This window comes from Myotis yumanensis, unplaced genomic scaffold (genome assembly GCF_028538775.1).
Source record: "Myotis yumanensis isolate MYYU_CA2020_CCGP unplaced genomic scaffold, mMyoYum1.0.hap1 SCAF_7, whole genome shotgun sequence".
Lineage (NCBI taxonomy): Eukaryota > Metazoa > Chordata > Mammalia > Chiroptera > Vespertilionidae > Myotis > Myotis yumanensis.
Window position 1 is genome coordinate 10,568,684 of NW_027223758.1, and position 26,602 is coordinate 10,595,285.

Below are 26,602 nucleotides of genomic sequence, written 5' to 3' on the forward strand. Positions count from 1 at the left end.
TTGTTAGAAACCCAGTATCGGCCCCACCCAGAGCTGCTGACTCCGAATCTGCACTTAAAGAGATCTCAGGATGGTCTGTATGCTTGTTACACGGGGAGAAGCATGCCGTCGGCGTGACAGCTCCCAAGTTTTATGCCTTTTTTTTCTGCAGAAGGAAAGTCCACGCCAAAACGCAGTCTTAGTCCCAATTCTTAATTCCAGGGCAAGCGGGTCTAATTGGCCTGTCAGGTGTCGGCTGGGACAGGAAGGTCTGAGCGTGCAGATCGCTGCTCACATCCCTGTTTTACTGGCAAAACAACTGAAGAGCAGTGACGTGGTTCGGTCAAGACCCCATAGCTAGTGAGTGGTGGGGACAGAGGTTGGTCCCAGGTCAGCCTGGCGTTTACACACACAGCACATACACACTCACACTCATCCCTGGGGACTAGTGGCTACTCCAACACCAAACTGCACACAGACACTCAAAGCAGCCCCTCCGTGATCAAGGCCACCTGAAGGCTTCCCCTGTGGGACCTGCAGGTCCCATGGCAAGAAGCCGAGTGTGGGGGAGGGATGAAAGGGGGGTCCCTGATAAAGCTATCCAGGAGGCTCCAACAAGACTGGGTAACTTGGCTGTTGAATTCCAGACACCTGCAACAGAAGACGGTTAATAATCACACGCATCTGTGTTCTGTATTGAAATGTCACCTCCTCACTGAGGCCTTCCGGGATTACCTTACTTAAAGTCGCATGCCCCCAGCACTTCCTGTCCCACTTCCCTGCTGTATTTGTCTTCATAGCATTGAGCTGTAGAGTATTTATTTACTTTTTTTTTTTTTTTTTTTTTTGCTTGCACACTCACAACTAGAGTGCCAACTCCACAAAGGCAGAGGTTTTGCCTCTGGCTCACTGATGTGTTTCCATGCCTGGCACACAGTAGGTGCTTCGTAAGTTTTTGCTAAATAAATCAGTGAAGAAGGGCAATAGCAGTAACAGTTTCACAGGCTTGATCTCTAATCCTCACGACAGCCCGAGGAGATAGGAATGGGAATCTCCCTATTTTTCAGGTGAGTAAACCGAGACTCAAGAAGATAAGACTTAGGAGCCCACGCCCTTGAACAAACCTTTTCCCATCCAGGAGACATCTATTTGGGGTGACTCACATGTTATGTGTGAGCAGCCCTGCCTCTGAAATGATCCCTGCAGTTGAGTGCCTGGCCCTTTGCTTCCTGCCGTCTCCCCCACACAACAGAGGCAGAATGGACAAATGGGGCTGCGTCAAACTTCTGCGCATCAAAGGCAACAGCTGACTGGAAAGGCAGCCTATGGAATGGAAGAAAGTATTTGCAAGCCACCTCCGAGACCTGGTTAATATCCACATTCCTCCCGCGAGTCCCCTCTGCTGTGACTTGCCATGAAATCCTGGGACGCTGAGGCTCACAGGAGAGGGGCCGGCGGGAGGTCAGGAGCCGAAGCCCCGCCCATCTCCCGGGAGTCTCACGCTCAGGTCAGGAGGACAGGGGCCCTGCATTCACCTCCTGGGAGGACTGAGAGGGACTCCTTGAGCTGGCCTGTGGGGGACCTGGCCACTCCCACAACCCTGCCCCCACCCACCACACACACCTGCCAGCCTTCTTTTTGTGCAGAAAGCTGTGGAGCAGAAAGGTAGGAGGTCATAAGAACATGACCAGCCATCCTAGTTAGCACTGCAAACCCTACATCCTGGGTGACCTTCTGCCCCCGGCAAACAGAGGCGTTGGTCTCCCTGGGTCTTGGTCAAACGCCCCTTGAGAACCCAGCGCCATTGCCCAGTTCTGTTCACCTGTAGACTCGAGCATGGCCACATCCTGACTTCCGCTTCTCTCATCAGCCTTTGCAACAACCTTATGAGGTGGGCGCAGTGACTGTCTCTACTTACAAGGGAGGAAACGGAGGCTCACACAGCTGGCCTGAGGTCTCCCACAGTAAACAGCTGGACCTTACACATCAGCCAAAGCTACAGTGTAAGATCCCCGGCAGGGAGGTGCACCTTAGAATTAACGAGATCGCTGTCGGCCGACAGGCAGTCCCCAACGAGGTGCTCTCTGGACCCGTGAACTAACCTGAGCCTATGGGGCACATTTTGGTCACTTCGGCCGAGTCGTGAACCTTTTCTGGAACTACGCACATCGAGTTTCATTGCTGGTTAGAACGTCTCCCAGGTCCTGCGTGATGATTCAGGTTGAAGATGAAAAGTAACTGTTCCCAGAGACACCTGGAAACAATCGTAGGGGCTCCGTCTGCTAGTGATGACGCACATGTCTGCGTTGGAGGAACAGCCCTTTTGTTCCTGAGACGCAGCAACAAGAAGGGTGGGTGGCCTCCCGTGGACAAAGCTGGCCTAACTTCCTGCTGGAATGCACGGAAAAGGGCCACCTGTGCCAGGGGTGCTCAGGCTCAGACTCACCTGGGCAGATGGTTAGAACGCAGAGCGCTGGGTCCACCCCAGAGTTTCTGATTCCCTAGGCTGGGGTGGGGCCCAAGAATTCGCCTTTGTAGCAAGTTCCTAGGTAGGTCAGTACTGCTGGCTGGGGTCCAAACGGAGCAAAGGAAGCTGGAGCCAAGAGGCAAAGCCCACAGAATAGATGGAACACGTCAGGAGAGGCAGGTGTGGTCGATGGACACATCTGAGAGACTTGGCGTGAAGGCGGAACATCCGCCTGCAGAATGGTCTGGCCAACTTTGGGCAAAAGCCGCTTCACTTCCCTCTGCATGTTTCAGTTGAGGACAACGGAAGCCAATTCCAGCACGACAGCAGGGCTGAATCTGGGAATGGCTGGTGGCATTTCCCCAAACCTGAACGGGATATAGTAAATCAGTGGTTCTCAACCTTCCTAATGCCGCGATCCTTTAATACAGTTCCTCATGTTGTGGTGACCCCCGACCCTAAAATTATTTTCGTTGCTACTTCATAACTGTAATTTTGCTACTGTTATGAATTGTAATGTAAATATCTGGTATGCAGGATGTATTTTCATTGTTACAAATTGAACATAATTAAAGCATAGTGATTAATCACAAAAACAATATGTAATTATCTATGTGTTTTCCGATGGTCTTAGGCGACCCCTGTGAAAGGGTTGTTCGACCCCCAAAGGGGTCGTGACCCACAGGTTGAGAACCGCTGCATTAAATTGATTGTTTGATGCCAGACAGCTCAGGGCATCTTAATCTACATGTTATTGCCTCCTACTGGCCGAACACCTGAACAGCCATAGGCTAATTCTCCCCATTCTGACAATGTCTCTGTATACGAAAACCTGACCCTTTGAAGTGTATATCTCTGCCTCGCCTCAGGACAAATTGTGTTAATAAAAAGCATGGGGTCCTGAGACAAGGAAAACTTAGCTCCTGTAGCTAAAGCTCCTCTGACCCCCAATGCCTTTCAAAATTATCTTTCGTCTCTGGACTCCTATTTAATGTACGCACAGCCTTCTCCAGATTTCCTGAACCCTTCTTGATGCTGGAACAAGAACCCCGGCAGAGGACGATGGAAGCCATGGGTTTACTCCGACACCAGATGCTGGTGGATCCAGGTGTTCCTTGCCATGCATCAGGATGATGTTGTCATTCTTGCCACGGTGTCCGGGAGGTGGGGGTCCACACAACCAAAGAGTTCTAAAAGGACCCATGCCATATGTGCGAAATTTCTAGGGAACATCAGTACTAGATCTAAAATGAGGAATATGAAAGCACTGCATCGTCAGGTGTTTAATTGGCAGCTTTTTAAAATCCGTTATACACAAAGTAACAGTACATCTTACAATCTATAATGTCTTACATTCAGAGAATGAAGATGTTTGTTAAGAGAAAATATAGCAACTCAAACCTGTGGCAGAGATGTTGTTGCTTCAGCCACAGCCCAAATAGGTAATGATGTGAAGTCTGTCGATTTAAATAAAGAAGTTTGAGACTACCTGTTTTATCTCGTATAATGATAAATATGTGTGATCCCCTTTTTTTCATTTTCCCTCAAAACTTCAGTGAGAGTACAAGAATTACTTTTTTTAGGAGTACTTGTGTTAAAGAGTGGTTTTGGGAGAACTTGTAGTTTTACCCAGGATTTCTTCAATCAGTTTCTTTCCAGTTGTTTGTTAGGATTTTTGTGCTAAAACCCTGGGCGGGGTGCTCAGTGGTTAGAGCGTCGGCCCGCACACCAAAGGGTCCCGGGTTTGATTCCAGGTCACATATCTGGGTTGCAGGTTCAGTCCCCGGCCCCAGTTGGGTTGTGTGCAGGAGGCAGCCAGCTGATGTGTCTCTCTCACATCAATGTCCTCCCTCCATCTTCTCCCCACTCCTACTCCCCCTGCCTCCCTTCCACTCTAAAAACCAATGGAAGAATTATCCTCCGGTGAGGATTAACAAACAACCAAAAAAAGAAAGTGCCTAAAGCCTTTGCCTGAATGAACAGAAAACCTACCTGGTGTCAACGGTGGGGACGTTTTTTGTTTCTGAAGGAAGCCTAGGTTTGGATGGTTTCCGAACTGTGGCCCAACATCTGATTTTCTTGCTGTTCCCTTGTGCTTACAGAACGGCTGCCACAGATCCGGGCATCACGTGCTCACTCCAGCATGTCCAAAGACAGGAAGTGGGGTGACCAGGGCAGCAGGAGTGAGCATTCCTCCACTGTCTCTCTTCCCCCACTCGTTTGTTTGTTCTTAATCCGGGAGGAGATCTTTTCCAGAACCCTCAGCGTGTATCTCCTGTGTCCCACTGGCTGGAACGGGGCCACGTGATCACTACCAAGCAGCTAGGGAGGCTGGGAAAGCAACCTGACATGTTCATGCTCTAGAGCGGGAGGCTGGCCAAAGGGAGAGCTGTTGGGTATTCATATTATGAAAATGAATAACCACCCTGTCTTTTAGTTTCAGCTCCAGAATTTGTGTTTGAGCATGGCTATCAGACGTATCTGCCCACGGAAAGCAGCGAAAACCAGACGGCCACTGTCATCTCTCTGCCCGCCAAGTCACGTGCCAAAAAGCCCTCGGCCCCACCTGCTCAGAAGAGGCTCAACTGTTGCTACCCAGGTAAAGGCAGCCTTGCGTCCTGCTTGTGCGAAGGATGTGATGTTGTGCAGGTTCCAGGGTCCTACATCGTGAACTCAACATAGATGGGCTCCCAGCTCCCCAGCTTACACCTCAGAGCCCCGTATTTGCGTCATCCCGTATGCCCTACCTCCGCTATCCCGGGTCCCCATGTACCTAGGCCAGTGGTTCTCAACCTTCTGGCCCTTTAAATACAGTTCCTCGTGTTATGACCCAACCATAAAATGATTTTCGTTGCTACTTTATAACTGTAATGTTGCTACTGTTATGAATTGTAATGTAAATATCTGATATGCAGGATGGTCTTAGGCGACCCCTGTGAAAGGGTCGTTCGACCGCCAAAGGGGTCACAACCCACAGGTTGAGAACCGCTGACCTAGGCTCTTGAGACTTTCACAGCTGTGGGACTTTGAAATGGGACATGTGAGTTTCAGGTGACTGAATTTTTCATGTTGTGTGGTAGCTTAGGAAGACATCCAGAAAGATTGCTCTTTTCTTAGTTAAAAAAAAATGCACAAAAAACCCACAAATTTTTATTTGGAAATAATTTCAGAATTACAGAAAAGTTACAAAAATTGTTCAAGCCCAGCTGACGTGGCTCAGGGTTGAGTGTTGTTATGAACCAGGAGGTCACAATTCATTTCCCAGTCAGGGCACATAACCTGGGTTGCAGGCTCGATCCCCAATAGAGGGCATGCAGGAAGCAACTGATCAATGCTTCTCTCTCATCATTGATGTTTCTCTCTCTCTCTCCCTCCCCCTTCCTCTCTGTAATCAATAAAAATATATTTAAAAAATAATAATAAATTGTTCAAAAAATTTTCTGTATTATTTTATCTAGGTTTTCCAAATGTTAACATATTACATGTAATTTGTCATTTTTCCTATATACATGTATATTTATATATTTTCCCCCACACCATTTTAGAGTAAGTTGCAGACATGCTGTCCCTTTGTCCCTCAATATGTATTTCCTAGAAACAAGGAAATTCCTATAACCATAGTCCAATCATCGAAGTCAGGAAATTCACATTTATACACACTATTGTCAAATAACTGACCTTATTCAGATTTTACCAATTGTCTCTGTGTCAAAAGAAAAACATTTTTGCCCTGGTCCCGGATCCAGTTCAGGATCACACATTGCATTTAGTTTTCAGGTGTCATTTCCTTTCATGACCTTGGCATTTGTGCAAAGTACAGGCCAGTTATTGGGTACAGTGTCCCTCCGTTGGGTTTGTCTGAAGTTTCCTCCCGACTAGACTTAGGCTCTGCAATGTGGGCAGGACGCGCAGGAGTGATGTCATGACCGTGGTTCATCACGTCGGGGGCACGGGACACCTGTGTGTCCTGTTTCTGGGGGGTTATTTAACTCTCATCACTTGGTTGAGGAAGTTTCTGCCAAGTTTCTCCGCTCTAAAGTGATGATGTCTTATAATTAATCTCTCCTTGCCTTTTTAAGGTTGCCAGTTCAAGACTGCCTATGGCATGAAGGACATGGAGCGGCATTTAAAAATCCACACAGGTAAGTTACATTTCTTCGGCACCGACGCCCTGAACGCGTCCTCTGTGCTAAGAGCTGGGGATCCAGACAAGTCAGACACAGGACATGACATAGAACCTCAGTGCATTACACACACAAATAAATCAAAGCAAGATGCTGTTGCTACATGTGATTTTGGCAGAAAATGTCTAAAGCAATAAATCCAGGACTGAAACAGACCTGAGCGAACTTAACTAGTGGCAATGTGAACTGCTACAGCCATTGGGAAAATGAATTTGCCAGAATGAATTAAAATTTAAATGCACCTATTTTTGTCATTTTTGAGGAGATGATCGTATAAATGTGTCTCTGTGTGGATGTTTGTGTGTAAGAGAGAGATGATTGGTGAAGAGAGGAATAAGGGGGAAGAATAGTAACATTTCTTTGTTGTATCTTTACACTGTATCATTGGATGCAGTGTCTTATTTATGCAATTTTGAAGGGGGGATTTCATAAATAAATACCTTTTATAAAAGGAGAGAAAATAATCAGTGTGTGGAAAAAGAAAAATGTGATTATTTCTAGTGATTTTAAATTTCTTTAACATGTTACTTTTATGTCTCCCCAATTTTCTGCAAGGAAAAGGAATTGCATTTTTACACTGTTTTTTAACAAAGTATGAGATACCCCTAATTCGATGCTATGGACATGTATAAATTTAAAAATAAGTGTATAAGGTAGAGACCCACTGAGATCTGGCTTAGGCGTCACTAGTTGCCTGACGACCACATTTTAGCCTCAGCATTTGGAAGATCGGTTGTTTCTGATACTCCTTGGCCCTGGCCAATGTGCCTTATTGCACTGGCGGCCACCATCGGATCCTATCAGCCTCACAGTGACCTGTCACCTGAATTTATTCCAGTTACCAGCATGTTCAGTTATTAAGTTCCAAGTAGTGATAAGCATTCTCAATGTAACAAGCAGTGAATTTCTCCAGGCAGCTTTCATCAGCCAAGTGTCACATATTCATCATTGCATGAGTGCAGTGCTGTAATTATTATTATTTTAAAATATATTTTATTGATTTTTTACAGAGAGGAAGGGAGAGGGATAGAGAGTTAGAAACATCGATGAGAGAGAAACATCTATCAGCTGCCTCCTGCACACCCTCTACTGGGGATGTGCCCACAACCATGCCCTTGACTGGAATCGAACCCAGGACCCTTCAGTCCGCAGGCCAACGCTCTATCCATTGAGCCAAACCAGTTAGGGCAGTGCTGTAATTATTAATGAGGCTTGGGGAAGCATTATAAAAATATAAGTAAGGCCCTGGCTGGTGTGGCTCAGTTGGTTGAGCATCGTCCCATGCACTGAAAGGTACCTGATTTGATTCCCAGTCAGAGCACATGCCTGGGTTGCAGGCTCGATCCCCGGTCAGGGACATGCAGGAGGAGCTGATCAATTTTTCTCTCTTTCTCTCTCTATCCTCTCTCTCTAGAAAAATCAATTAAAAATCTTTTTAAAAGTATTTGTATATGTAAGTAAGGGCCACGATCTTCAGCCTGTGTCTGCAGATCCTCAGAAAGCATCTTTCACATGCAGTTAGCCAGGCTTGCGTTTGTAGAGTAGTTTCTACATAACTGCAGTATGTCCACCAACATCTTCGGGTTGGAGAGTTGACAAGAGGCAAACTTACCTTAGTTACTTTCAGAGGAGAGGACGTGGCCGGGAGCGAAAATAGCAGGGCTCGCCCGACTGGCATGGCTTAGGGGTTGAGTGTTGACCTATGAACCAGGAGGTCACGGTTTAATTCCTGGTCAGGGCACATGCCTGGGTTGTGGGCTCAATCCCAGTGTGGGGTGTGCAGGAGGCAGCCGATCAATGATTCTCTCACATCATTGATGTTTCTTTCTCTCTCTCTCTCTCTCTCTCTCTCTCTCTCTCTCTCTCTCTCCCTCCCTCTACCTCTCCCTTCCTCTGACATCAATAAAACTATATTTGACAAAAAAATAAAAAATGGAAAAAAAGCGTAGCAGGGCTCTGTACCAGCAGAGCCAGCCAGCATCTACTCAGTGCTGCAGCCACACGGGACAGGGACTCCAGGGGCCACCTAACAGCTGACAATAATGAGAAAGTACTGTTCCTGGATATTTAAATTTGACTATTAACATTTTAATAATAAAATTGTCATTTAATGCACTTTTAGGGGTGTTCTTGAATGCCAGATGTTTAGTCTATGATGGTAGTGATCAGTTTGGGCCGACATTGATATGTGCACTTGGTTATTTACGTATTTGCTATAAAGTAAAAGTGAAAATCCTAACTCGCATCCCATCTCCTTCTGACCCAGTGCCCATAAGTCACCAGTCTTAATCGTCCAGTGGGTCTCATTCTTAGATTTTGGCATGCCTATACCAAGCCTACGACACACACACAATTTACTTTTTTCATCTCTTACTAAGGAAATATTGTATATATGATAGCTTCTCAGCCTTTTGGCGAAGATCAAGCGTGACATTGTATCCATTATCACTGCAACTTGCTGTTTTCCGTTTACTACGGGACATCTTCCCATATCAGTATGCATATACATATTTTACTCTTCTCAGTGGCCAAGGAAGGAATCGGTTCAGTAATGCACGGTACATCTGCACATGAAATGCTTCAGCCTTAAAAATCATGTGGGTATTGCCTGGCCAGTGCGGCTAAGTGGTTGAACGTCAACCTATTATGAAACAGGAGGTCACGGTTCGATTTCTGGCTGGGATACATGCACCGGTTGTGGGCTCAGCCCCCAGTAGGGGGCATGCAAGAGACAGCCGATCGATGAGTCTCTCATCATTGATGTTTCTGTCTCTCCCTTCCTCTCTGAAATCAATCAAAACTATGTAGATATTAATGATGTGAAAAGATGTAGTCAGTAGGGAGGCAGTGTTGTGTTTGCCTAAGAAAGCAAGACAGTCCTGGATTCTAATCCCAGTTGTTGAGAGAATTCAGTAAAACCACTCAGAGGCACAGTGCCTTTCAGAAAGGAAGTGTTTAAATTGATGTCAGCCAAGAGGTCTTTTTGTACCAAAAAAAGTACAGGTACACACAGATACAAAAGAGATTGGAACAATTTACGTCAAAAAACGTATGGTTGACAAGTTGACATGTGTGTAGCGAACCCAGATTAAGCAGGTATAGCAAAGAAACCCGACACCAGCTCAGACAAGGTAGGCTTTGTGTCTCTGTCACATGCCTGGCCAGAGGTAAGCAGGTGGTCCAGGCAGGTAGGCGGGGTTTAAGCTCCTTCTGTGCCATCACAGGACATGACGTTACGTTCCCCACCGTCTGCAGGTGCGCTGGCCTAACCTGCCCACACCTGCCAGTTCACCCCATGTCTTGGTTACAGCTGACAGGAAGGAGGGGAAAGAGGAAAAGTATAAAGCACACAGTTTCTTTTTCCAAAAGGGGCACATTTTCCTTCTCTGCCATTTCACTGAGGACATGGTCGCAGAATCACACCTCGCTGCACATGAGGCGGAGAGACGTGGTCCGCAGCTGGTCAGACACGAGCCCCTAAAACCTAAGGGGTCTGAGGTTTAGGGCATGTCTGTTGTGACAAGGGAAATGGAGAGAATGGATATGAGGGACAGTGGACACTTTATTTTACTGAGCTTAAATTTAAAAATTTAAGTTGCATTCTATTCTTTTTTTTTATAGTAGTATATGTATTTATTGATTTTTAGAGAGGAGGAAGGGAGAGGGATAGAGAGATAGAAACATAGGTGAGAGAGGAACATCATTGATTGGCTGCCTCTTGCATGCCCGCTACTGGGGACTGAGCCTGCATCCCAGGAATCAACCAGTGACCTCCTGGTTCCTGGGTCCATGCTCAACCACTGGGCCACACTGGCCGAGTTGCATTCTATTCTTAATAAATAAGAAGTTCATATTCAACATAGGAAAAATGAGAAAATACCAGTAATAGCACAGTCATCTTCAAAATAGAGGCACCCCATCCCCCCTCCCAAGATGTTAGCTCTTTGCCAACCACCCATCCCGCTCGGGGGTTTTCTAACAGTCTTTGGTGATCACGTGTTACTCTTTTCACAAGGCAGAGGGAGATAAGCCTTCTTCTTTACGCTTGTTTCCTGACACTCTCTGTGTGTTTGAAGGAGACAAACCCCACAAGTGTGAGGTCTGTGGCAAGTGCTTCAGCCGGAAGGACAAGCTGAAGACCCACATGCGGTGCCACACGGGCGTGAAGCCCTACAAGTGCAAGACGTGCGACTACGCCGCGGCCGACAGCAGCAGCCTCAACAAGCACCTGCGGATCCACTCCGACGAGCGGCCCTTCAAGTGCCAGATCTGCCCCTACGCCAGCCGCAACTCCAGCCAGCTCACCGTCCACCTCCGGTCCCACACGGGTGAGTCCCTCGCCGCTCCCGCTCTGTGCTCCTGGCTTGCTATTGCTTCCGTCATAGGCACAACATGCGTAAATGAACTGGGGACGTTCGATGATCCCATCGTATGCAGTTTTGCTTTTCATCTGCTTAGAAGTGCCTTCCTCAGTAAAATAGGGGGAACCTCCAATTTATAACTCTATATATAGCTTTATGTAACTTTATAATTTACTCACTAGTATTTAATTGAGGAGATATACTAAACGAAATAGAGTTATAAGTAGTGCATTTTTAATACATTTCTGCATAATGGTTGTTCAGTCATTTCCCTCCGTCTTAAAGTATACTCTGATGAGTTGAGAGTGGGACAGCTTAATGGAAAAGCTCAGCAGAGTAGGTAACTTAACAAATTGTGTGAGTTTTCCTTCTGGCAAGTGTATCCGTCAGCTATTGATACAATGCTGCTGTGTAACAACCAGCGTGAAACCCCAGTGGCATATCGTATTAAGTATGTATTGTTCATAAACTTCAGGTCAGCATGGGCGTGGCTAGACAACTCTGTTGATGTTGGCTGGGCTCAGTCACATGTATGGGGAAGGCTGGGTGTCCATTGCCCTTAGCTGGGGATCTGTTAGCTGTGGGCTCCCTGGCTGTCCGTCGCCTTGGTTGGGGCAGGTAGGCGGGGGTTTAAGCTCTGCCCCCGCATACATTTCCTCCGCCTTCTGGGACCAGTGGGCTACCACAGGCTTGTCCTTCTCATCACTGTGGCAGTAATACAAGCAAGCATGCCTAAGTGTATAACCCCATTTCAAACCTGTACAGTGGGGCCTTGACTTACGAGTTTAATTCATTCTGAGACCGAGCTCGTTAAGGAGCTCGTTAACTCAAATTACTCTATCAACTCAATGCAAAAAATCGGCCAAGAGACAGCTGGTATCTCAAAACACTCATTAGTCAAGGCCCCACTGTACTTGTATCCCACTGGCTAGAGAAAATGATATTTTGGGCCTGGTGTAAAGGGTTGGGCCGAGCTTACCTTCACGAGGAGGTACCACAAGGTTACATGGCAAAGGCCAGAGAGATGCAGGGAGGGATAAAGAATTGAGGCCACCCCACCGTCATTCACATCTTTCTGGCATGCAGATGCATTCACACCCTCCCCAGGCCAGGATCTCGCGATCTCCGTCAGGTTTGGATACATGTCCTCTTGACCTAGAGACCCTTGCAGTAAAAAGACAAGTCCGCCCCCCCACACACACACACTCCCGGTGTACAGAGCCAGGACAACGGCAGTAACCTTGCTGTTGGGATGGGTAAGGACTGAGGCACTTGGCAGTCACTGGTCCTCACATTTCTGAAGTCCCTCCGACCCGTGTCCCCAGGCCCCCACTCTGTGGACAGGGAATGGTTCGTGATGAGCTTTGGCTCAGCTCCCTGGTTTCTAGATTGTTCCGTGGCACCTCCTTTCCTTCCCCTTCCTTGGCTACTTCTGAAAAGGAGTGAAAACGTGCCTTTGGGAGCCTGTCTCAGCCTGCGTCTCAGCTGCCAAAAGCTGGGCACCTCTTTCGAGTTTTAGTCCAGGTTGGGACAGCTTCGCTGGCAGAGCTGTCGTAACACTTCGGAGCTTCCGCTGTGTCTGTGCCAGTAGCCACACCACCGTCCCTCCGAGACTTGCCGTTCCTCTGAGCCCAACTGCAGGCACTTTGGGCGCATAACCTTCTCTGGGTCGAATCCTTGAAACCTGTAGGACTCCTTGTCCAGCTGAGAGAATCTACGTGGCACCAGCTTCACTCTTTTAGAGATTTTAACAGAACCTACATTCACACCCTTCATTTCTCATTCAGTGTTTTCTCCCCCACTCCTCACTGTCCGCCCCCCCACCACCCCACTCCTCATCATCTCGAGATCAACTCCCTAGACAGGATCTTTGTCCACAGTTTGTTTTCTTTGAAAACCTTTTGCTGGCTGGAGATGAGAATCTTTTTGTGGTTTTTTTAAAATATATTTTTATTAATTTGAGAGAGAAAGGGAGAGGGAGAGAGAGAGGGAGAGAGAGAGAGAGAGAGAAACATCAATGATGAGAGAGAATCATTGATCAGCTGCCTCCTGCACACCCTTCACTGGGGATCCTGGGCACGTTTCCTCCCTGGGAATCGAATTGTGACCTTCTGGTTCACAGGTCGGTGCTCACCCAGTGAGCCACACCGGCCAGGCAAGATGAGCATCTTTATTCAACCCAGCGCATCTTTGATTTTCTACTTTCTCTCTCTAAGTTCCATTTAGAAAATGGCCAGGTTTTTTTGTGTGTGTTTGTCTCTTTCTTGTGATAGCTTACCAGGTGCAGCTTGTGAGACACTTTGGGTGTTTTGCCTAGAATTAACCTCTTCGATCAAGTCCACCACTCAATAGGTGTGTATTCTATCTTTTTTGTTGTTGTTCTAAATATATTTTATTGATTTTTTACAGAGAGGAAGGGAGAGAGATAGAGAGTTAGAAACATCGATGAGAGAGAAACATCCATCAGCTGCCTCCTGCACACTCCCCACTGGGGATGTGCCCACAACAAAGGTACATGCCCTTGACCGGAATCGAATCTGGGACCTTTCAGTCCGCAGGCCGACGCTCTATCCACTGAGCCGAACTGGCTAGGGCTGTTCTATCTTTTAAGTTACCGCAGGCGACAGTTTTACCAAAGGCTTGCCGTTCCATAGTGTGCAGGCAGCCTCTGCCTGCCAACCAGTCCGAAAGCCAGTGGTATATAACTTAGCTTTCTGTTGTGGCAACGCTCCATTTCTTGGTACTGGTATCTGTATCCGTTATCTGCTATCACAACCATGCAGTGTAACAACCCCGACACCTCAGTGGATACAACAACATGCCTTTTCTGTTCCCACGTTGGGGATCAGCTGGTGTCATCTGGGCAGCTCTGCTGATCTTGGCCGGCTCACTTCCCCGTCCACCGGAGACTCAGCTGGCCATGGCCTGGCTGTGCACTGGCCTTTACCGTGGTTCCCCAGCTCTGCTCCATGCACCTGTCCTCCTCCTCCTCCTGGGACCAGAGGGCCAGCCCAGGCTTGACCTTCTCACGGCGACGGATGACAGACGTGCAAGCGAGCAAATCCCAATGCACAAGCCCATTTCAAGCCATTACGGTGTCAGGTCTGCTCAGCGTACCATCAGCTGAATCTGATGCCATGATGGGTCCTGTTGTCTGAGGCATGGCAGGTCGTCCTGCCCCAGTCAGGAGAGCATGCCTGATGACATATGTGACAGAGGCCATGGCTACAGGGAGAAATGGTTGGTGGGAGTTTGGGGGACATTTTTGTGCCCTTTAGCACATTAAGACATTGATATAACTAATGCCCAACCGATCTTCAGAAATCTCCCAACCTAAGTTAGAGGAGCTGAAGGATTCATTTTTGGAAACGGTTCAGAATCATTTTGATTTACATGGATAAACTTAGCATTTATTGTAGCATCTTTAACTTGGTCCAGAAAAGTGTATTATCTAAAAATTTGAATGTGTTCCATTTATGTCTCCATGGAGTTTTCATTTCCCCTTTTTAAGTCTGCGGCACTTATAACATTTTACAAATTGTAAAGGTAATAGGATTTTGTTTTACTCTTCCTTCGCTTTGATCAACTACGTTGTCAGTCATCTTAGGAGCAACTTAACCTCAAGAAAGATCTGTCCACTTAAATGTGTCTGTCATTTATTCCTTCAACAACACCCATTAAGTCCCGACTGAGGATGAGGTAGTGGGCATTCCTCATTTAAGAAATAAATCTATGGTTAAAGGGGAATAAAGAAGAAGATGGCAAAGGGATTTAAACCTTTGACTTTCATGTCAAAAGTGTTGTTAAGCTCTGTGAGATTTGGTTATCTGTCTTTTCTGGGTTTCACCACTGCTGATGCTTTTTAAAAAAAGGGCAAAAAGATTGATTGTCACTAATTTCAGCAGGGATGTAACAGAAAACCTGGTAAAACATTCCGGAGCAGAGCCCTAACTGGTTTTGCTCAGTGGTTAGAGCATCGGCCTGCGGACTCAAGGGTCCCAGATTCGATTCCGGTCAAGGGCATGTACCTTGGTTGCGGGCACATCCCCAGTGGGGAGGGTGCAGGAGGCAGCTGGTCGATGTTTCTCTCTCATCGATGTTTCTAACTCTCTGTCCCTCTCCCTTCCTCTCTGTAAAAAATCAATAAAATATATTTTAAAAAAACACAAAAAAACATTCCAGAGCAGAGAGTCTTCCTCTGAGACCACAGACACCTCCACCCACGGAGCCATGCGTAGAATTTAGGAAGTCCATGAAGTTGGGTGGGAAAAGACTTTGCATCTTCATTTTCACTCACCTGGACTGAAATTCAATGCGTCCTTCAGTTACAGCAACTGGCAACCAGTCTGATCACAGTGCACGGGACTCGTTGCCAGTAGAAACCACAGGTCTTCCCATTCCAGTGGTTGCAGGAAGATCAGAATTTCCTCAATGCTCTTCTCTGTTTAGAAAGGGTTGTAGTCACTAGACCTGCCGTTGGACCTATTTAATACATTGGTAAGTACATACATTGCCATACCACAGATTTTTTTCTTTTAATTTTTTAAAAATATTTTTTATTAATTTTTTACAGAGAGGAAGGGAGAGAGATAAGAGTTAGAAACATCGATGAGAGAGAAACATCGATCAGCTGCCTCCTGCACACCTCCCACTGGGGATGTGCCCGAAACCAAGGTACATGCCCTTGACTGGAATCGAACCTGGGACCTTTCAGTCCACAGGCCAACACTCTATCCACTGAGCCAAACCGGTTTCGGCTCTTTTAATTTTTAATAATTACTTCAATGTAATCAGTTTCTTTTGTATCCCTATTCATTTTCAGTTTACTTTGAATATTTAAGCATTATTCTGAGAAAGGGCCCATGGGTTTCACTGAACCGGGAAAAAGGGTTTGATGGTATGAAAAGGGGGTCAGCAAACTTTTTCTGTAAAGGGCCAGATAGTAAATATTTTAGGCTTTGTGGGCCACACAGTCTCTATCATAGTCTCTCACCTGTGCCTTGAAAGTGACCATAAACAACACACAAACTAATGGGTGTGGCTGCATATCAATAAAACTTTATTTATAGCCCTACCTGGTGTGGCTCAATGGATAGAACGTCGGCCTGCAGACTGAAGGGTCCCAGGTTCGATTCCGGCAAAGGGCACATGCCTGGGTTGTGGGCTCGATCCCCAGTAGGGGGCGTGCAGGAGGCAGCCAATCAATGATTCTCATCATTGATGTTTCTATCTCTCCCTCTCCCTTCCTCTCTAAAATCAATAAAATATATTTTTTTAAAACCCACTTTATTCACAAACACAGGCTGTGAGCCAGATTTGGCCATAGCTTACCATTCTAGAATTTAGTGTGCATGATCTTGGTGATATTTAGTTACACATAAAGCATTTTTTAGGTTTGGGCTTCCCAATTTTCTTGAAGCTTGCTATTTTTCCTCCCTGTCATCTTCATATTTATTTATTTATTTATTTATTTATTTTTGATTTCAGAGAGGAAGGGAGAGAGATAGAAACATGAATGAGAATCATTGATCGGCTGCCTCCTGCACGCCCCCTACTGGGGATCGAGCCCGCAACCCAGGCATGTGCCCTTGACTGGAATCAAACCCAGAACCCTCCAGTCTGCAGGCCGACGCTCTATCCACTGAGCCAAAACAGCCAAGGCTATTTTTTATTTTTATTTTTATTTTTTATTGATTTCAGAGAGGGAGAGGGAGCGAGATAGAAACATCAATGATGAGAGAGAAGCATTGATTAGCTGCCCCCTGCATACCCTCCACTGGGGATTGAGCCCACAATCCCAGGCATGTGCCCTTGACCAGAATTGAACCCGGGACCTTCAGTCTGCAGGCTGACACTCTACCCACTGAGCCATACTGGCTAGGGCACTCCCTGTTGTCTTTAATTGCCTGCATTAAGCAGCTCATGGTGATGTGTTAGGCCTTACACCAAAAAGCAGGAACACAGGCTTAGTCTATTGAGCCTGTGGCCTAAGACAGCGAACATTGGCCATAGGTACCGATGGTTAATTACCTGGCATCTAAGCATACCAGCCTGGGAGTCCAGGCCCTGCCACATGCTCCCGGGTGACTGTGAACAAGTTCTGTGTGTAGTCTCTCTAGGCCTCAGTCTCCTCATGTACACAATGGTGTGAATGATAATATTGCTAATGTACCTACCTCCTGGGACTGTCGGAGCATCCGATGAGACCATTCTTGTGGAGTGTTCAGCAGAGTGCCTGCCGTCCCGGAAGCAACCCTGAAGAATGTTAGCTGCTGTTGTTTTGCCTAATTATACAATAATTGAAATGGGCGAGGCCACCAATGTGCCTCAGATACACTGGACTTGGCACTCACAGACCAAATCCATTTGGAGTATCACGCCGTTCAGATGTTTGCAGTTTCACTTTCCCTGCTCATCTTTCAGCGAACGTGAACTTAAAATTAAAAAGTAGAAAGTCAAGCGGCTGGATTTTATAACTCCACCAGCAAAGAACGCAGTTGGCAATGTGTGGGATAAAGTTTGCACAATAAACACGTCTTTATTAATGAGAATCTGCCTGAAGTATAAGCTGGCCATTTGAATCACGGTAAAAAGAGTATTCTGATGAGTGAGCACGGAGCTGGCTGGTTCGAAATGTGTCCTGCAATCTGTTACAACATGTAACTCAGTCACAATCAATGGATCAGCAGAATGGTACAACCCCGAACCAGAGTGGTCACCGTAACTGTAGGAGCGATAGCTTGGTTGTTTTAAAGACTATGCTAAGGATATGCACACATCTTATTTTACTTGGGACAAATTACAGAGCTCTTTCCAATCTCCGTTTTTCTTCTGGGTTTTGAGACGGTGGTGGTGCACCAAGCATGTGGTGGTGGCTTAGGTTTGGGGAAAGAAGAGAAGCCCCCCACCCCCACCCCTTTTTTTTTCCCCCAGGGGCTGCTGGGAGCTGCGGTTAGAAGGTGTGTGCTTCGGGGGGATCCGCTGTGGTTGTTGCCTGCCTGTTCTCATCGAAACTCACCTTGTGTTGACAGGGGACGCCCCCTTCCAGTGCTGGCTCTGTAGCGCCAAGTTCAAAATCAGCTCGGACTTGAAAAGGCACATGCGCGTGCACTCGGGGGAGAAGCCTTTCAAGTGCGAGTTCTGCAATGTCCGCTGCACCATGAAGGGAAACCTCAAGTCCCACATCCGCATCAAGCACAGCGGGAATAACTTCAAGTGTCCGCACTGCGACTTCCTGGGGGACAGCAAAGCCACCCTGCGGAAGCACAGCCGGCTGCACCAGGCCGAGCACCCCGAGAAGTGCGCCGAGTGCAGCTACTCCTGCTCCAGCAAGGCGGCGCTGCGCATCCACGAGCGCATCCACTGCACCGACCGCCCCTTCAAGTGCAATTACTGCAGCTTCGACACCAAGCAGCCCAGCAACCTGAGCAAGCACATGAAGAAGTTCCACGCAGACAAGGTCAAGAGCGAGGCCTCGGAGAGGAAGGACACGGGCCGCCAGAGCAGCCGGCAGGTGGCCAAGCTGGACGCCAAGAAGACTTTCCACTGTGACATCTGCGAAGCCTCCTTCATGCGGGAGGACTCGCTGCGCAGCCACAAGAGGCAGCACAGTGAGTACAATGAGAACAAGAACTCGGATGTGACCGTCCTGCAGTTTCAGATCGACCCCAGCAAGCAGCCCGCCGCCGCGCCCCTCACGGTGGGCCGCCTCCAGGTCCCCCTCCCGCCCAGCCCAGTGCCCCAGTTCAGTGAGGGGAGAGTCAAAATCATTGTGGGCCATCAGGTGCCGCAGACAAACACCATCGTCCAGGCTGCGGCGGCCGCCGTGAACATCGTGCCGTCGGCCTTGGTGGCCCAGAACCCAGAGGAACTGCCCGCCAACAGCCGGCTGCAGATCCTGCGCCAGGTCAATCTCATCGCCCCTCCCCAGCCCTCAGGGTGCCCCAGCGAGGTGGGTGCCATGACCCAGCCCGCTGTCCTGCTGACCACGCATGACCAGACGGACGGAGCCACTCTGCACCAGACTCTCATCCCCACGGCCCCGGGCGGCCCCCAGGACGGCGCTGGCAACCAGACTTTTATCACCAGCTCCGGCATCACCTGCACCGACTTTGAAGGCCTTAACGCTCTGATTCAGGAGGGCACGGCCGAGGTGACTGTGGTGAGCGATGGGGGCCAGAACATCGCTGTGGCCACGACAGCCCCACCGATATTCTCCTCTTCCCAGCCAGACTTACCTAAGCAGACTTACTCTATCATTCAAGGAGGGGCCCACCCAGCTTTGCTCTGCCCAGCAGATTCCATACCAGATTAAAAAAAGAAGGAAGAGGGAGCTTAAAAAAAGGGGGAGAGGGGATGTGACAAGTCATACATAGAATTCTGCAAGAGGTATGCCCTTTATGTTTTTAAACATTGTGAAAACACACACACCCCTAATAAATTGTAATTTTATACTGCCCACTACAGTTTTTAATGCTGTAATAACTTTGAGACCTCCTCTTGAATCACAGTGTTGTCACTGTTGTAGAATCTTCAATGTTACCGGGATAATTATGATTAGAGCTTGGAATTAAATGCATTGAGTAGTGAGTACATTTGTCTCCAACTTGATTTCCCAACTCTAATAAAAGTTTTCTCCATCTCATTAAACTTGTGGAATAGATGGTACTTCCCAGCCTCTCACGTGCCATTCTGAAATACCCCCAGAATACATGGCTACAAATCTGTGGTAGGAAGGACCATTTTCTACATAATGTTACATGGGTTTTTGACGCCCCCCCTCCAAAAAAAAGTTTAGTTCTAAAACAAAAAGGGAATGATTTTCTAATAAATTGATACATGATTAAAATATACTGAATGTTAATGATTTTGTAGTCACAGGATGATTTGACTGGTTGAAGGGATGTGAATGAGCATATCATTACAGAGAACTTGAACAAGCAAAGGTGTGTAGCCCTGGCTTGTAAGTATTATAGAAACGCCTTAACAGTCAAGTATCTGTGGTACCTCAAGTGATTTGAGTGGAAATGCTGTTTGACCAGTAGGTGGCACCAGAGAGCAAGCTAGGATTATACCCAAATACATGAACTAGGGTCATACTATCTCGATTTCCAGCCTCTAGCATGATCTTCAACTCATGATGGGCTCTTAGTAAGTACTGAATGAATGAAGCATGCTCTCACAGAATGTCAGCAAGATTGTGAGTTAGGTTATTCTTGTGAGAGAAGTATATTTAAAATATAAGAACACTTACTTTTTTTAATCAGAGTTTTTAGTACACACTTTTACTTCCCTAATACACAAACTTAGAGTTCTCATGCACATCAGTTTACTTTTACATAAAAGATATAAAGCAAAATAAAGAAATAACAAAATGGCAAAGCTGGAAACCTTGAGGGTTGTCCGTTGGAAATAGATACAGAGTTTGAATTGGGCTTTTCTTTCTTTGCTCCTTACTTACTTGAACACAATGCTGATAATTCATTGTGTTTTCTTTGCCAGAATTTCTTTCTTTTCATATCAGCAATGGTAATAATGATTCATTATTGTTTGATAATAAATCAAAAAAGCTTGCAGCGTCCAGTGTTAGTATTTTAATAATATTATTGGTTGTAGCTCTTGAGGAAGCTCAGCTATTGAATTTTAGCAGGGAAACTTCCATTGTCATGAACCTGATTTTTTACTTCTATCTTTTTACCCAGAATACCCCTTTTCTTCAGCTTTTAAAGAATTTTTCCCCTGACTGTAAATGTAATGTGTATTCAAGATAGCAAGTATGGGTCTGGCCTGTGTGGCTCAGTTGGTTGAGCACTGTCCCATGTACCAAGTTTCGAGCTCAATTCCCAGTAGGGGGCATGCAGGAGGCAGCTGATCGATGTTTCTATCTCCCTTCCTCTCTAAAAATCAATAAAAAACATTTTTTTAGAAATATAGAAAGTATGTGAAACATTATCTAGAAAAATTAGTCACTAATCTTACTATCCAGATGTAAACATTGGGACCATTTTGATGAAGTTTCTCCTGATCTTATTTTCCCTGCTTATGTCTCTGTTTTCTACTCCAGTTACAGATGTTGAATTGGTCATACTATTTCCTTTCTATGTACTATTTTTTGTAATTGACTTTTCTTAGAGAAAGGGAGAGAGAAAGAAAAAAACATCGATGTGATAGCAAGACATGGATTGCCTGCCTCTGCATGCCCTCTTAGCCAGCAACATGCTTAGAGACAGGAAGGGAAAGAGAGAGAATGAGAGAAACATTGATGTGAAAAACATCAATAGGTTGTCCTCCGAATGTGCCCTGACTGGGTATCGAACTGGCAATCTTTCGCTGCACCAGCCAACACCCAACCAACTAAGCCACTGCAGCCAGGCCCTAACTTTATTTTTTAAGCAAAAATGAGGCTATGACCAAACCATGCTTTACTCAACCATCTTCTTCGTGGATATTTAGGTTGTTTTTTTGTTTTGTTTGCCGTTACAATATCCACAGTAAAACATCCTACATAATTCTTCATACTCGGTTGTACTTTTGGAGTTTCAATGCATTTCCATAGTTTGTACCTGTGTCGATTTCAAAATGGTAGTCTTATCTGGGCTGCGCCCAATTATCACCAACCCTGGGTGTTTTCCGGCCTTTGAAGTCTTGCTAATCTGATGAGAGAAATGAGTTATCTAGTCCTTGTGCATTTCCCCAGCTGGTGTTTTGATCTGTATTTGTTTCTACGTAGACTATTTGATCATTTGCATTTTTCTCTTCTATGACCTTTAAACTCCTACACACTCATTCTTTTCCTTGGGTTCTTGGGAACTTGAGGATTCGAACCCATGTCCATCACATATTGCTGAGTTTTCTTCCCTCCTGTGCTTTGTCTTTTGATTTTCCTTATGGTGTTATTTCCATATAAAAATGACTGTCCTTTTATGCAGTCAGATTCTTCTGCTTAATTTGTGGCTCCTGTCTTTCCTATGAAGGCCCTCCCTCCCGAGGTGTTTCTGTAATATTGTTATTGTTTGGCTTAGTTACCACCTTGCTGCTGCCAGGATTCATATCTATACACTTTTGATGTAGGAGTTTGGTTGCCCTTGGGACGGAAATCTTAATTTCACCTTTAGATGAAGTACCCAAATGTACTTGGATCTATTTCTGGAATCTCTATTTTGTCCCATTGATCTTCATATCTTCTCTGGTTTGCCAACATCACATATTTGATTATGTTTGCATTAAGGTAAACTTTAATAGCTTTCGGACTTACAAAAACTCTGTAGATATTCTTTTCCAAAATTTTCTTAGCAATTCTTAGGTATTGATACTTCTAGATTAACTGTCACTTGTCCAGTACCTCCCCCAATCCAGAAAAAGAATACCCATTGAGGATTTTTATTAGAATTGCATCAATGTGATATATGAACTTAGGAAAAGAATAACTTGATTAAAGTGTTAAATCTTCCACCCAAAAGCTTTTATTCAAATGCTGTTGTAAACATTATTCAATGAAATTACATAATTTTATTCATATACAGTATAGTCTTATTATATACACCTGTATTTTCATGTTCTGAATTTTACTGTAATTGTAAATAGAACTTTTTCCATTTTAAAATAATTATTTGTTAGTCCAGCTGGCATAGCTTAGTGGTTGAGCATTGACCTATGAACCAGAAGGTCACAGTTCAATTCCCAGTCTGGGCACTTGCCTAGGTTGCGGGCTCAATCCCCAGTAGGGGGCATGCAGGAGGCAGCTAATCAATTATTCTCATCATTTATATTTCTCTCTCTCTCCCTTCCTCTCTGTAATCAATAAAAATTACTTTTAAAAAACTCAACTAAAATAATTATTTGTTGCAAGCATAAAGTATAGCTATTTTTGATATAATTGAATATATTAAGCTAGCTTACAAAAAAAACTTTTTTTAACCCCCTTTTTTTCCCATTGACCCAAGCTATAAGCTTGCCCCTACTCCCTACCCCAGGTTTTTACCCCCCATTGTCTGTGCCCATGGGTTATAAATGTATGCATACAAGTTCTTTTTGGTTGTTCTCTTCCCACCCATCCACCCACTCTCACCTTCCCTCTGAGATTCCACAGTCTCTTCCATGCTCTATGTCTCTGAATCTATATTGTTCATCAGTTTATTTTGTTCATCATTTTATTTTGTTCATATGAGTGAGATCATGTGATACTTGTCTTTCTCTGACTGGTTTATTTTGCTAGCATAAAACTCTCCAGGTCCCTCCATGCTGTCTCAAAGGCTAAGAGATCCTTCTTTTTTACCGCTGCATAGTATTCCATGGTGTAAATACTGCTTTTATATCCACTCATCTACTGATGGGCACATGGGCTGTTGGCAGATTCTTAGCTATTATAAATTGTGCTTCTATGAACATAGGGGTGCATACATTCTTTCTGATTGGTGCTTCAGGTTTCTTAGGATATATTCCTAGCAGTGGGATCACTGGGTCAAATTTATTTAATTTTTTGAGGAAAGTCCATGCTGTTTTTCATAGTGGCTGCACCAGTCTGCATTCCCATCAGCAATGTACTAGGGTTCCCTTTTCTCCACATCCTCGCCAGCATTTGTTATTTGTTGATTTGTTGACGGTAGCCATTCTGACAGGTGTGAAGTGATACCTCATTGTCATTTTATTTTATTTTTAAATATATATATTTTATTGATTTTCTACAGAGAGGAAGGGAGGGGGATAGAGAGTTAGAAACATCGATGGGAGAGAAACATCGATCAGCTGCCTCCTGCACACCCCCCACTGGGGATGTGCCCACAACCAAGGTACATGCCCTTGACCGGAATCGAACCTGGGACCCTCCAGTCTGTAGGTCGATGCTCCATCCACCAAGCCAAACCAGCTAGGGCTCATTGTCATTTTAATTTGCATCTCTTTGATGGTCAGTGACTTTGAGAATTTTTCATTGTCTCTTGGCCATCTGTCTGTCTGCTTTGGAAAAGTGTCTATTTAGGTCATTTGCCCATTTTTAAATTGAATTGTTTGTCTTCCTTTTATTAAGTTGAATGCATTCCTTTGGATAGTAAACCTTTATCAGATGTCTCATTGCCAAATATGTTCTCCAATACAGTGGGCTCCCTTTTCATTTTGTTGATGGTTTCTTTTGCTGTGCAGAAGCTTTTTATTTTGATGTAGTCCCATTTATTTCTCTCTCTCTCTCTCTCTCTCTCTCTCTCTATTTTTTCTTCTCATTACAGCAGTCCCTTTAGCATTTCTTGCAGTGCTGGTTTGGTGGTAAAAAACTCTCTTACCTTTTTTTGTCTGGAAGCTCTTTACCTCACCATCTATTTTGAATGACGGCCTTGCTGGATATAGTAACCTTGGTTTCAGATCCTTGCTTTTCATTACCTTGAATACTTCATGCCATTCCCTTCTGGCCTGTAGAGTTTCTGATGAAAAATCATCTGACAGCCTTATGGGAGCTCCTTTGTAGGTAACAAATGCTTTTTTCTTGCTGCCTTTAAGATTCTCTCTTTGTCTTTAATTTTAGGCATTTTAATTATGATGTGTCTGGGCATGGACTCTTTGAGTCCTTCTTGCTTGGGACTCTGTGCCTTCTGAAATTGTGTGATTTCTTTTTTCCTTCACCAGGTTGAAGAAGTTTTCTGCCATTATTTCTTCAAACACATTCTCTATCCTTTGCTCGCTTTCTTTCCCTGTGGCTCACCTATTGTGCAAGTATTGTTATGTTTCATGTTGTCCCACAGCTCTCTTAAGCTGTCCTCCTGTGGGTTTTTTTGTTGGTTTTTTTTTTCTTTTGGTTCTCTGATTGTTTTTTTCTACCCTGTCTTCTAATTCACTGATCCAATCCTCAGTCTCCCCCGAATCTGGTATTCCTTCCACTGTATCTTTAGTAGTGCTATGTTAGTCTTCATAGTTATTATATATCTTTTCTCAAGCTGTTGAACATCTTTGCCATCATTCTTTTGAACTCTATATCTGATAAATTTCTTATCTCCATTTCATTTAGCTCTTCTTATGGAAAGTCTCTTCTTTCATTTGGAGCTTGTTTTTTTTTTGGTCTCCCCATTTTGGCTGCCTGTTTGGGTTTGTGTGTGTGTATTAGGTAGATCTGCTGTGAGTCCCAATCTCTAGTAGCAAAAATTATTACTAATTGATAGTATTTATTAGAAACTCTTGGTCTCTGATAAATATGGTATATGATGGTTATGACATAGTCATTTCATCTCCAGATTGTTTTATCCTTTCCTTACAGTATATATATACTAATTTTGTTTTCTTGTCCTATTGCATTAGCCAGAACCTTCAAACAATGTTGCTACAGCTGGCATCCTTGTTGCGCCTCTAACTTTAATCTGAGTGTTTTTAGAATTTTCAAATTTAATATAAAATACACAGTTCCTTTGGGTGTTGGTTTTTACATACTTAGGTCATTTTCTTCCACTCTAATTTTTTTTAATATATATTTTTATTGATATCAGAGAGGAAGGGAGAGGGAGAGAGAATGATGAGAGAGAATCATTGATCAGCTGCCTCCTGCACACCTCTACTGGGGATCGAGCTCGCAACCTGGGCACGTGCCCTTGGCCAGAATCAAACCCGGGACCCTTCAGTCTGCAGGCCGACGCTCTATCCACTGAGCCAAACCGGCTAGGGCTACTCTAATTTTTACATAGAGTTTTCATTAGGGTGAGTTCCTTACTATTATCAAATATCTTTTGATATAAGTATTTGGATTTTGCACTTAAATATGTTGCTATAGTAAATTAGTGCAGGACATCGCCTGGTACCTAATCACCTAGCTTTCCTGAAATAAGCCCTCTTGGTCATGTTGGATTCATTTTCTAATGCATTGCTGGATCTCATTTACTAATATTTTCCTTGAATACTTTACAACTACATGTGTAAGTGCAGTTGGTGCCTAGTTCTCTTTTTTTGTGCTTCGAGTTTTGCTTGTTTGTTTTAGGTTTTTCTACTCTGAAAATAAATTGGGGCTTTGCCTTCTTTCTCAGTAACCAGCAAATATTTAGTTATCTCAATAATTAATCTGTTTATCATCTGGGCTGATTCCTTTTATCATTGTACATCCTTAATAACCTTTCCAATTTTTTCTGTAATTTTCAGTCTGTTTTATGTTTCATCTGAATCAATTTAGGTAATTTATAGTTTTCAAAAGAAAAAAAAATTCACTTTGCTCTAAATTTTTAAATCTGTGGCCCTTCCATTTAACATTCTCCTAAAATTATTTTTAAATCTCTGACATTTGTTTAGCAGCTTTCTTATTTCAGTTGTTTTTGTTTTGTGTTTTCATTCTTCATCTTAGTTTGCTGAGAGTTTATTTTGTCATTCGTATTAAGTAAAAGTAAAGCGTTTGCTTTTATTTCTTTTCTCTACTCTTCCATTTTATTCATTTCAGCTTTTACCTTTTTATGCATTCTTTCTGTGCTTTTCTTTCCATTTATTTTGTTATTCTAATTTCCCTAAGTTCACTTATTCTTAGGCTTTAGTAATGAAAGCATTTAAAGCTATATATTTTCCATTTGACTTCACCTATGTTAAAAGATAATTTTTTAAAAATATATTTTATTGATTTTTTACAGAGAGGAAGTGAGAGGGACAAAGAGTCA

General features: G+C 44.7%; 1 protein-coding gene across 3 annotated transcripts in view; it reads left to right on the forward strand.

The window, feature by feature from the left end:
- Positions 1 to 26,602, forward strand: part of ZFP64 (ZFP64 zinc finger protein) — an 85,167-nt gene that overhangs the window by 13,148 nt on the left and 45,417 nt on the right. For 2 of the 3 annotated variants that reach the window (XM_070419754.1, XM_070419752.1), the window contains exons 3-5: positions 4,884 to 5,045; positions 6,526 to 6,588; positions 10,707 to 10,958. In XM_070419754.1, coding sequence (XP_070275855.1) covers positions 4,884 to 5,045; positions 6,526 to 6,588; positions 10,707 to 10,958 — 477 coding nt within the window. Of the gene's footprint in view, positions 1 to 4,883; positions 5,046 to 6,525; positions 6,589 to 10,706; positions 10,959 to 18,022; positions 19,584 to 26,602 lie in introns of those variants that run through there. The other variant, XM_070419751.1, reaches the window with a different exon arrangement.